Source organism: Planococcus citri, chromosome 2, assembly GCF_950023065.1.
Source record: "Planococcus citri chromosome 2, ihPlaCitr1.1, whole genome shotgun sequence".
NCBI classification, from domain to species: domain Eukaryota; kingdom Metazoa; phylum Arthropoda; class Insecta; order Hemiptera; family Pseudococcidae; genus Planococcus; species Planococcus citri.
The window spans coordinates 75,820,571-75,832,958 of record NC_088678.1 but is presented as its reverse complement, the minus strand read 5'-3'; the positions used below and the strand labels follow the sequence as shown (position 1 = coordinate 75,832,958).

General features: G+C 36.2%; 1 protein-coding gene across 1 annotated transcript; it reads right to left on the bottom strand.

Annotated features, from left to right (window-relative positions):
* Positions 1-6,244: 6,244 nt before the first annotated feature.
* On the bottom strand, positions 6,245-8,112 carry LOC135834510 (sex peptide receptor-related protein 2-like). The gene is made up of 2 exons (XM_065348437.1): positions 7,265-8,112; positions 6,245-6,857 (listed from the first exon to the last, which is right to left on the bottom strand). The coding sequence occupies exons 1-2, from the start codon at positions 7,894-7,896 to the stop codon at positions 6,413-6,415; spliced, it is 1,077 nt and encodes a 358-aa protein (XP_065204509.1). The 5' UTR covers positions 7,897-8,112; the 3' UTR covers positions 6,245-6,412.
* Between the last annotated feature and the right edge of the window lie 4,276 nt (positions 8,113-12,388).

Genomic DNA, 12,388 nt, shown 5'->3' with positions numbered 1-12,388 from the left:
TTTACTTATATTGTAGGTAAGTACATATTTTACTTGGTTATTCATTTACTTAGGTAGGTACAGTACTTACTACTCTAATTACCTACAGTTAACTTACTGGAATGGATAATGAAAAAAAAGTTGTCGAGGGGCTTTCACCGAATTAAGTGTATCCCTGAGAACCTTCATTTTAATAACAGGACAACTTAAAGTGTCCGCTCAGACTTAAACAAGGCCGCAATTTTTGGAAAGAGTATGCTCTGAAATGATCCAGTGCAACTAAGCTCGCCAAGAACCACTTTTTGGACAAAAAATTAGCGGTTTGTCAATTTTTTCGCATTTTCTCATAAACTTGAGCATCCATTAACTTGATTTATCAAGGTTCAGATTCGTATAAAGGGAATTGAATTGCCCCGAAAAGTTCACTCGTTACGACTGCTCAACTGAATTTTCTAACGTCAATTTTTTCACTGGATTGGTGAGTTTCATCGCTTGAAATATGCATTCAGGTAGGCGGGGGGGAGTGGTCACTAAGATGATGAACTCTGAAATATTATACTATGTTGCTACACAGAGGACAAACATTTATTTTTTTTAAAAAAGTTATAAAAATGAAAATGGAAAACGTGTACCTATACCTTGATTTACCTATCATACCTTGTGCCAGACTTTATTTTATAATCCAATAAAATGACAAGTAGGTATGTGTGCGCTCGACTGCGATAATTTTATCACCCACTGATACGCGAATATTTCCAATGACGAAGTGTTAGTTTGACGTTGGGAATGTTGATATTGGATAAGGTTAAAAGTGATGACCATAATCTGGTAGAGAAACATGGGATGAGCTTTTGATAAGGGAGAAAATGGGATATGAACTGATCAAGAGCCTGCTCTTTTTTTTAGACAAATGTGTACGAGGGGCTGCTCTATAGTCGAAGATTAGTTGCTCTTACTTCTTACTCTATGCTGTATCCTCTCACAAGGGTCTCCCTCCCCCCGAAAAAGATACGGCTGGTAAAATTTATCTAATTTTGAGCATTTCAGTACAATTAAGCTCGTTGAGAACAACTGTTTGGGCATGAAAACTTGCGATTTGTCTATTTTTTCGCATTTTCTCATTCTCATGAACTTGAGCATCCATAACTCGATTACTCAAGTTTCAGACCATTACATTACTCAACTAAATTTTTTGATATCCCGAACTATGAGATCTAAAATTATAGGTACTACTATGTTGCTACAAACAGAGGACAAAAAAAATTGAAAAACTCAAAACGTTTCAACCATTATACTCTGTAACAAACATTATTTTATAATCCAATAAAATGTCATTTTTGCGCTCGATTGCGATAATTTTATCATCCAACGATATGCGTATACATTCCATGACAAAATGTTGGTTTGACGTTGGGATTGTCGGCCTTAGATAAGTTTGAAAACTGTGACCATTATTTTGTGTGACAACCGGGATGAGCTTTTGATAAGGGAGAAAATGAAATATGACCTGATTAAGAGCGTCGTGCTCTTTCTTAAGACAAAAGTGTGCGTGGTTTGATCGATATTGGGATCTCCGACTTTAATATGGCTTCGTTTTCATTAAACATGGTCTTCTTCGGAGATTGTATGAGTTTTTTTCATACTAATCAAACGAAAGACGTTCATTTTTCGAGAAGTAATCCTACTGCTGTTGAACAGAGATAGAAATGTGGTTCTAAAATTTTGACTCATGGCGTAATATACAACAAATGACACAGACATATTGATGTAATAACAGGTAGTTCCTGATAGCACACTGACATACCTCCGGTAACATAAAACTTGATCTTGATCCAATTTATACAAAATGTCAGGTAACAATGTCGCGAATAGATTTTCCACTCCGAGAGGAATTTGTGTGATCAAAAATAATACCACAACTGTCAAGGTTATGATTATTGATCGATCAGTTTGTTGTTTCATTGTTACGCTCCTAGCGTTATTTCGGACATTTGAACGTGAAGTTTGTGGTTCATTATCGGGTCCTTTTGTTAATAGCGCGACAATCATTCTATAAAAACAAAATTCCATTATTCATTTCAGTTCTTCCGTAAGTAAATATGTAATTAAAGGTACTGTATAGCTATTTTCATATTCAGTATAGTACATCACGTGACAGGAGCGGAAAGTTAATCGCGTTACTGTTCAATCCTGTCGCGTATACTATTTTCATTTCATATGAGAGGAAAATAAATGCTGAAATTTTCAAAAATTGTTAATTTCGAATTTGTGAACATGCGCTGAAAACAGTTACTTTCCTCCCTACTGCTTTCCGCACATGTTTAGATGGCTGCGTTAAAGACGTATTTTCCAACCACAAAACTGTCTAGGAAACTATTTATTTTCCGATCATATGAAATTGAAATATTTTTCATCACGTGCGAGTGCATACTGAATTTTCTCTGTTTGGTTTTGATTACTTACCTAAAACTGAATACTGACAGCACTACTGATGGCAACAATTGTTGTAACACTGATTTGATGAAAAATGCAGTATCAAATAAAATGGAATCATATTTTGGAGTTAAGAGGTAACAAAATGCGTTTTCTTCTGTAGCGTATTGCACAATTCCGTGGGCAAAGTACATTGGTGTGCTAAACAAAGCACTAGTGATGTAACAAGTGATGACTGTATTGCGTGTGATTTTCATTGTACACCAATAACGTGCTTTCAATGGGTGTGCTATAGCAATGTATCTCCATATAGCCAACATCACTGTGAAAAATGGGCACATGAAGCCAAAAGTATTCGTGAAAACCACACAACAAAAATAAATTACTGCAACTGTGTAAGTCCAATTTTTGATATCTCCTTGCAAGTAGTGAAAGAAGTAAATCCATGTATACAGAATGTTTGTTAGTAAATTCAGCAAATCTGCGACGGCCAAATGGGTGAATATCAAATTCACCGATGAAATCATATTTTTCCTTGTAAATATCAGTATGTTGAATACATTTAAAATCGCTCCAATGAAACATATGGAAATGTCTGCGTAGCCACTTATATCAAACCAGTAATATTCGATTAATTCGCAAAATGATGTTGTAGGTGACATCTCGATTTTTCAAAAAAATTCAGCGGAAAAATATTTGTCTTGATAGAATTAGAAACAGCGAATTGTTTTGTTCACTTTTGTTTAAATTTAAAACTGATTCTACTTTTAAACTCACTACTTTTCACTCATGGGTTCGATTTTTTTGATAATTTTGTGCGGATGGTGCATGTGTACAAAAAACTGACCACGCGAACTATTTCACATTGCGATTAATCCTGGCAACGTACTGATGTATGTAGTTTTGTTTCATTATAAATACTCATCCGGTGATGGTACGATTATGCTGGGTATCGCTTATTTTTCACATGATATTAGTCAAAAATGGGAGAAATACCTACCTAATGTGTTTTTATTCGAAAGTGACCGATGCTGACCGGATGGAAGTTTTTTCTATCATTGACAAATTTCCGCTCATTTTATGAAATTTTAATCGTTTTCTGATTAGAATAATCCGGCTTCCAAAATCCGGATTTTTTCACATCACACGTGTGCCCAAGTTTGCGCACCTAATTTTTGAACATTCGCAACTTAGGTTCTTGAAATCCTTCGCTATGATTTGCGCCTGAAATAAAATTTTTTATTGATATAGTTTTTGAGATTTTGATCAAAAACCAAAAAAAGTCAAATGCTCAAATTTGGGCATGTTATGCAAATTCTCAGCTGAGTGGGTCGAAAAATAAAACATGCACTGGATCTTGACGTAAATTAGTGGAAAAGTTTACTTTGAGTGGGAGACTGGCCTGAAAAATTTTGAACCCTCCAGCTGTTCAGGGGACTGAGTCAGGGGTTTTCAAAGTTGGATCATTTTCGAAAAAATCTCGTATTTTTGTCAATTTTGGGATCTATAACCTAAATGTACATTAGAGATACTTAACTAAATGAGGAGCTGAGAATCAAAACTCACATTTGCCAAAAAAAAACCGTTTTATGGCAGATTTGGATATACCGTTTTACACTCTATAATGTGACATATTCGGTTTTTTTTGGATCAAAGTCATTTTGGTGTGAAATTCACTTTCAAAACCAAGGGTTAGAGTCAAAACTCACATTTGCCATTGGCAAATGTGAGTTTTGAATGTTTTGATGAAAACTTAGTTTTGTTTGCAAAATTCCATAGGGAAAAGTTTGATAACAAGCTGAATTTTGGTACACGGGGGTTTTTTGATACGCTGAACACGAATTTGGGGTGTCCAGGTGAATCCGGTGTACGCTTCCCCCTTTTTTGTGGACCATAAGCCCCCAAATTTGATTTTAAGCGTTCAGGTCCGAAAATATGCAATTTTATGCAAAATGCTTCTCATTGATTTCGTTTCACTATTCCACGTCGAATGAAGAGTCAGCGAAGTTTCCCACCCCAAAGGGGGTTGACCTATGGTCACTCAAAGTAGGGGTGCACAGTGGACTGTGAGCAGCCTCAAAACGGGCGTAATTCAAAAACATACAATGAACCCTAAAAAAATGGTACAATGGTATCCTCCCTTATGTTTTTTGGGTCGCAAAATACGAATTTGAAAATAATTTTTTTGTAGGGGTGGTGGTGAGGGGGTGAGGGGGGCGAGAAATTCAAAATTTGACTATAATGATGTGTGATATGTCGAAATGTATGTTTTTGAGGGTGTAGATCACGAATTTGACAATATTTTTTTCGTAAGGGTTAATGGTGGGGGATGAAGGGAGTGAAAAATTCAAAATTTGACCATAATGATGTGTGATATGTCGAAATGTACCAAGTATGAATAATTCGACTGAAAGTGAGTAATTTTCATCAATTTACTCGATTTTAGTTGTTATAAAGTCATTATAGAGGGTTAATTGACGTTAAAACTCCGTTTTTTGCCTACTCTGCTACATAAATAGGAATAGAACAAATTTTTGCACGTAGATGCACGGGAAATCCCAGTGGCTAGTACTTAAGATTGTGTATTTCAAGATGTCATTTGCCATTTTTGCCCCCGAATGCCCCGGCGACCACAACAGTCAATTATAGTGAAAAATCATGGTGAATTTTGTTTAAATGTTACAAATTTTTTCTTCCAGGGACTTTGACGGCTCTCCAATAGAAAATTCTCCATCCCCCACCCTTCACCTTTTCTACACCTTCAAAAACATACATTTCGACATATCACACATCATTATGGTCAAATTTTGAATTTTTCACCCTCTTCATCCCCCACCATTAACCCTTACGAAAAAAATATTGTCAAATTCGCGATCTACAACCTCGAAAACATACATTTCGACATATCACACATCATTATAGTCAAATTTTGAATTTTCAACCATTTTCACCCCTCGGCCCCCACCATTGACCCCCTACGAAAAAAATATTGTCAAATTCGTGATCTACATCCTCAAAAACATACATTTCAACATATCACACATCATTATAGTCAAATTTTGAATTTATCGCCCCCTCACCCTCTCATCCCCCACCCCTACAAAAAAAATATTGTCAAATTCGTATTCTGCGACCCAAAAAACATAAATTTTGCATAAAATTGCATATTTTCGGACTTAAACGCAAAAAAACAAATTTGGGGGCTTAAGGTCCACAAAAAAGGGGGAAGCGTACACCGGATTCACCCGGACACCCCAAATTCGTGTTCAGCGTATCAAAAAACCCCCGTGTACCAAAATTCAGCTCGTTATCAAACTTTTCCCTATCGTCGTAATTAAAACAGTGAAAAAAAAATTGATCGCAAATCTTGGAGTCAAAACTCACATTTGCCATTCTTTGTCTGGATATTAAAGCAGAAGGGAGCTAGATGAAAATCAGCCAACACACGGAATCGTGTGCTAGTAGCGCTATCTAATGATTCATTTTGGTATTATAAGTTTTTTCAACTGGCAACACTACTAACTCAGTTTTTCGCGTTTTTCTCAAAATCGTTTATGGTGGCAAATGTGAGTTTTGATTCTCAGCTCCTCAAATAAAATCTCTTATGTGTAATATGACGTCATAACCACTTATTTCCTCATTAGTCATTACGATTTTTCACACTCCTTCAGCTGATTTAAATCGTCTGCTTCGGGTCACTCGGATTTTTTTCCAACTGCTGCAACTCTTATGAATGCCTTTTATGTTTCGAAAATCAAAGTAGAAAAATAAACTTCAATTGGAATGTGGATACATGTATTTTGAAAATTCTCAAATGATAATTTTAGGATTGAGAAAACGTATCTGAGCTGGTACGTACGTATTTGAATGAATTCTATAATGAAACTTGAAGTTTAAATAGGTAGTTGACATTTGAAATTGTAGATACTGACTCTTGGCTCTATTGTGAGATCTCTATTGATTTCATGCAGGAATTATACCTTCATTAGTGTTCATCTTCTCATCTAAGTACTCTTGGACCTGTATAAGATTTTCTCATACTTCCTAAAGCAACCTGGTTCACTTCTGGAGAAGACACATTAATACTACTGAACAGAAATTTAAACGTGGCTCTAAAATTTTGACTCATGGTGTAATATACTATAAACGTAATGGACATATTGATTATATTCAAGGTCCCGAATACCGATCTCAACTTGTGAATGCACATGATTACGTTATAAGACATCACAATGTACGTGCTAGGTATAGGTATGCTGACGATTAACTTGGATATTCCTGTAGGAAGTCGTACGATTAAAAATGATGCTACAACTACCAACGTTATGATAATTGATCGGTCGGTTTGTTGTTTCATCCTGAGGTTTCTGGTGTTGTTTCGGATGCTTGAAGACGAAGTCTGCAGTTGTACGTTATTTGATTTTCTCAATAGAACTACAATCAGTCTACAAAACAAACAGACAACCAAACAAACTGATTAGATAGGTACGTATTTGTGACAGGTTGTGTTTCATTTGCACAATAAGGGGAGTGGGAATTAAAAACTCTCAATTTTTAAAAATTGCTTGGACCAAATTTTTTCAATCAAATTATTAACTGACTGCAGTTTCGTTATTCTAAAGATGTGTTTACTTCAGCTTGCCACTTGGTAGTGTGAGTTTTAACAAATATCACAAAAACGAATACGCAGGCACATCAACTCTGGGGCCCAAAAAATTATTATCTAAAGCATAAAGGAGTTCGTTCGACCACCCCCCCCCCCTGGTTTCGAGTCAAAATGAGATGTTGTGTATTTTTGCCTGTTGGACCGTAGACTATACTACGAGTAAGGTATTGCAAATTGATCACTTACTTGAAAGAAAATATTGGCAAGGCAACTGATGGCAGTAATTGTTCTAGCACTGCTGTAGTTAGGTATGAAATATCCGCCATTGAACCTCGTACCACTGGAAAAGGGTAGTACCAAGGTTCTCCATCATCGGTGTAAAACGTTGTGATATTAGACGTAAACCAGTATGGTATATTAAGCAAAACACTACTAATATAAACTGCTATCACCACATTGCGTGTAGTTTTCATATCGCACCAAGAACGTTCTTTCAATGGATGTGCAACTGCAATGTATCTCCAAATGGCCAACATAACTGTAAGGAATGCTGACATGTAGTTCAGAACGTGTGTAAGATCCTGGCATCGAGAATAAATCACAGCATGAGTGTAAGTTCGATGGTCCACGTCATCAATGCTGTATTGAAAGTCTTTTATCCATGTAAATGGAATGGTACTGAATAAAAACAATAAATCGACGACGGATAAATGTGTGAATATCAGATTGGCTGATGACATCATGTTTTTTCTTGTAAATACCAGGATGTTGAATAGATTCAGAATCACTCCGACGAAGCATATCGAAATGTTCACGTATCTGCTTATGTTGTCACCGTAATAATTGAAAATTTCGCAGGATGATTCATCGAATGACATCTCAAATTCTTGAGAGAATTCGCTTTAAAAAATATGTACTCAATCGTAGAAAAAATGAATTATTTTGATCGGTTACAGTATTCAAATTGATTGGTGATTTTACTTTATTACTCGCGAAGTTTCACAGTTCTTCAAATTAGAATTGAATATAATGCAAACGCGCAATGAATTGAACACGATGAATTTTTTTAAATATGAGATTCATTTCGAAATCGCTGTCAGTCGTATGCTGGTTTAAATTATCGCATATTTCCGCATTAATGGCGGATTTATAATTCTGTTGCGATAAATTTTTCATCAACGTCAACGAATAGCCAATCAGAGATTAGTATTAATTTTGAAAAAATATGAGATTGAATTTGAGAATTTATAATTTTTTTATCAATGTGAAATGATGTAAAATGATACATCGTATAATACATCACAAATGTGACGAACACATTGACGTCCTAATTTAAAGTAGGTATTGAGTAATAATATATCAACATTAGTCTGATAACATACACGTGCAATAGATAAGCAATTCACGTTATCAATAATGGCAGAGATGTTGTCTATTAAATTGTACATTCCTGCAGGAATTGAAAAGATTAAAATGTATGAGAGATGTCAAAAGATCAAAAAATATATCGTACAATTTTTTTCAGTTTGCTTCCAAAGTTGCCAAATGTCCCACTTAACGTTATAAATGTTCATTTTGAATGTATGTATGTTCCTATGACATTTCGAGCCAATTAATATGAAAAGTAATTATTTTGAGTACAAATTGTTTCTACTCGGCCAATACATATAATAGTATTGCAGTGTTGTTTTGCCTTCAAATCTTTTCATTATGCACGCAAACTGTAGCATCTCAAAGGTGTTAATAAAATTGCCTAACCAGTTTGCCGTAAATATGCCAGTTCATTCTGTAACTTATTCTCACTCGTCAACTTGAACAAAAATGAAGTCTGGTGTTCTGATTTCCTGCAATTGTTTTACGAATCATGTTTGATGATCGAGTGACGTAACCCTACATTCCTATCCCAATTTTTGTAGTGGTATAGGACGCCTGGGTTGGTATAAATACTGCATATAAAATCAGTAGGATATTGAAATTTGAGAAGTTTTGAACAGACTTTCAATTACTCGTACTTACCTACACAAGAAAGTGTTATTATGGTCGATATGAGTTTTGTTCCGAAATTCGTAATTTTAGCTTATTTGAGGAACGCTCTTGTAGTCAAAATCTGCCTATGTAGATATAATGGATATCAGAAATAATGAACAACTACATATAGGTATCTCATACGTATAGTTTTTTACTTATACATACTTAGTTTTTAAATACTTAAAGCATACGTACAGTTCCCACTTAACTTAACTTACAGAAGTTATTTGAGTAGGTAAGAGTAACTTACGATTAGATCTTATTTTGCAAAGAATTAATTTATGTACTTAAAATATTCACTTATATGCAAGTGTATATGTAACCTACTTACTTATTAACTATCAACTTATCAGTATGTACTTTAGATAGGTACTTACTGAGATGGATCGCAAAAAAAAAATGTCAAGGGGCTTCCACCAAATTCAGTGGGACATTCATTTTAACAGGCCTTTTTTGTATTTCTTTTCTGAGGGGGACGCTAAATTGAAGTTGCAAGCCCCTAATTTTCATACCACCCCCCGCCCCCCGGCAATGGAGATGGAAAACTGAAAATTATTCTGCAAACTAATTTTAATACGCTACGAAGTCAACTGCAGGGGGATTTCAAGTCATTTTGGAGCCTCCGGAAATTTTTTGAAAATTACTGGAGCCACCATCAAATTTTTTAAACTTGAAATTTCGCCAAAATTTCATCAACCGGAGATGGAAAGTCGAAATTCATTCTGCAAACTAATTTCAATACGCTACGAAGTCGACTGCTGGTGGATTTCAAGTCGTTTTGGAGCCTCCAGCGACTTTTTGAAAGGTCGTATGGCGTTTTTTGGAAAATTGAAATTTCCAAAAAGTAGCTGGAAGCTTTGTGATGAGCAGGACTGCCCTGACCGCCTATACGTGGTCTTAACGTAATTTCTCCTCAACGTAGTTTTATGATCTTGCCGACCTTAGGCAAGATTATGCGAATCTTACTGTAGGGGCGCGCTCAAGGCTATCGTGCGACAATTCTGTCGAAGCAGAGGTTCAGCTCCAGCTTCGTATTGCTAGAAAAATCAGTCTTTCGAGTACTTAGTCCGCGGTAGTTTCTCATAAGCCTCTAACCAGCTAAATAGGTGACCAGGGAGCCCTGCCTAGGCTCTCTGGAAACCACACATTGAAGTACCCATCAGTAGATGGCGATTTTTGTACTTATAACGTGTCTCGTCGTTAATTTCCTGTGTACAGACATGGTACTATTTTAAATAACGCAATCTTCGTTAATTTCCCGCGTAAGATCGTGGTACTTTTTTAGTCACTGGCGAGATTTATCTGGAAATCTCAGCCTTTGTCTCTACAAAAATGGAACTCTGCCCCAGACCTGCCGAAGTGACTATTATTGGGGTCGCCAGGGAGAGGCAGGCAATGTGAACATCTATAACAGAATTGTACTCAGACCAACTTAGGTAATTGTGTATCCTTTTATTCAGGGTTACGTGCACCCTTAATTTATCTAATTACATTAATAATATATCTTACGTAATTGTATCAATTGGTAGATGACGATGTGTTAATCATCTATCGATTGATCTATTTTACCTTAGAAGCTGTTTTATTTCGCTTTTATGTGTACTGTAATTTATCCCCCTAAACCAATCTTCTGAGCCTAGCTCGTGTGTGTTGTAATCTTGCCACCTAATCTTGGCCAGGTAGGCTGACGCCATCGAATATCATGGCAACACAGAATAATTTACGTTTTGACCCTGCGGGGTTATTTGTATCCGCAATCGTAGATGCGCCGGAACACGTCACGGGCATTCGAATATGACGTCGAGAACGCGAGGTAAATAAAAAGGCCGAGGCTAACGTTAAGAGCCTTTATTCACATATGTGTACACGTAGGTGAAATTATACAGACTAACTTAGTACATTAAAATGTGTCGCAAATATTGGCATGCTCATAGAGCAAGCAACGAGAGAAAGGAGCGTGAGGATGGCAGCGGGAGGTGGCGGGGCAAGGCATGTGACGAGAAAAAAGGCAGGATAACGGGACTGGTTTGAAAAAGAAGCAAGCAGCAGCGTATTTGGCGGCGCAAGCATCGCTATAGCTGTGTAGGTATGCGACGAGCATCGATATGGTCTCTACAAGGAGAACCAGGATGATGAGAAGGAGTGCAAGTGCGTCAACAGCGACGACGCGAGCATACGAGGATGCGAGAAGGATGACGATGACGAAGAGGTATGGTATGGTCACCGCAACCCTTTGTAAATTATTTGGTATTAATATGCTCATCTATGTATATATTTCTTGATTAAAATAATTGTACATAAATGCTCCTTGCGTTATCATTTCATAATCTAAAAGGTAACAAAAGGATTGTTTTAAGTGAATAGTGTAGTTTGATTGACTAAAGTCTCTCCATCTTGAGCTAAGCAGGCGTCTAAGAAATATTTCCCTCTTAACGAATATTTCTTAGAATTAGCCTAACACAAAATTATGGGAATTTCTCTCATACTAAGTCAATATCATCCCTCCTCTTTATCGCAGTCTCTCTCACTCTCACTATTACAGCTTCAAAATCATTTGAAACCACCATGTAGTCGACTTCATATCGCATTGAAAATTAGTCTGCGAAATAAATTTCAGCATTCCATCTCCATTGATGAAATCTTGTAAAAATTTAAAGTTCAAAAATCTGCTGGAGCCTCCAGTAATTTTCAAAAAGTCGCTGGAGGCTCCACAATATGACTTGAACCCACCTGAAGTTGTCTTCAGAGAGTGTTAAAATTGGAGTGTAGAGAAAATGTCAGCTTTCCATCTCCATTTGATGAAATTTTGTAAAAATTTAAAGTTTAAAAAATCTGCTGGAGGCTCAAGAATTTTCAAAAAAATCGCTGTAGGCTCCAAAACGACTTGAAATTTACCTGCAATACGAGTTTCGAGTTTCAAAAATTTTCTGGAGGCTCCAAAACGGCTCAAAACGGTTTGAAACAGTTTCCAATCGATTTGAAATGTTGAAAATAGGGTATATCCCAAATTTCAGCTTTTTTGGTCAATTAGGTAAAATTTTGATTTTTTCCCTCATTTTTGGCCTGAATTTGATTTTCAAAAATTCACCAAAAATCGAAAAATGCACTTTAGAACTTGAAATTTTGAAAGGTGAAAAATTTTTGCCTGATCTTTCGATCTACCTTTGTAAGATTTAAGAAATTTCGTGCAAGGCCTATGTTGGAACGTAAAATCTGCAATTTCGGCTGATCTGTCAATCAAAATGGCAGCCATTTTTTAAGTAGGGCCACTTTTTTTTGAGTACAAGGGCTAGAAATAATCCTCAGGACTCTCCCTTTAAGAAAAAAGTTGTCCCAGAGGAT

What these genes read in the sequence shown, in the direction of transcription:
- LOC135834510 (XM_065348437.1), bottom strand. Translation starts at nt 7,896, where the DNA reads ATGTCATTCGATGAATCATCCTGCGAAATTTTCAATTATTACGGTGAC. An exon ending in TTGCCAATATTTTCTTTCAA is followed by an intron (nt 6,858 to 7,264) that starts GTAAGTGATCAA and finishes TTTGTTTTGTAG; the next exon opens with ACTGATTGTAGTTCTATTGA.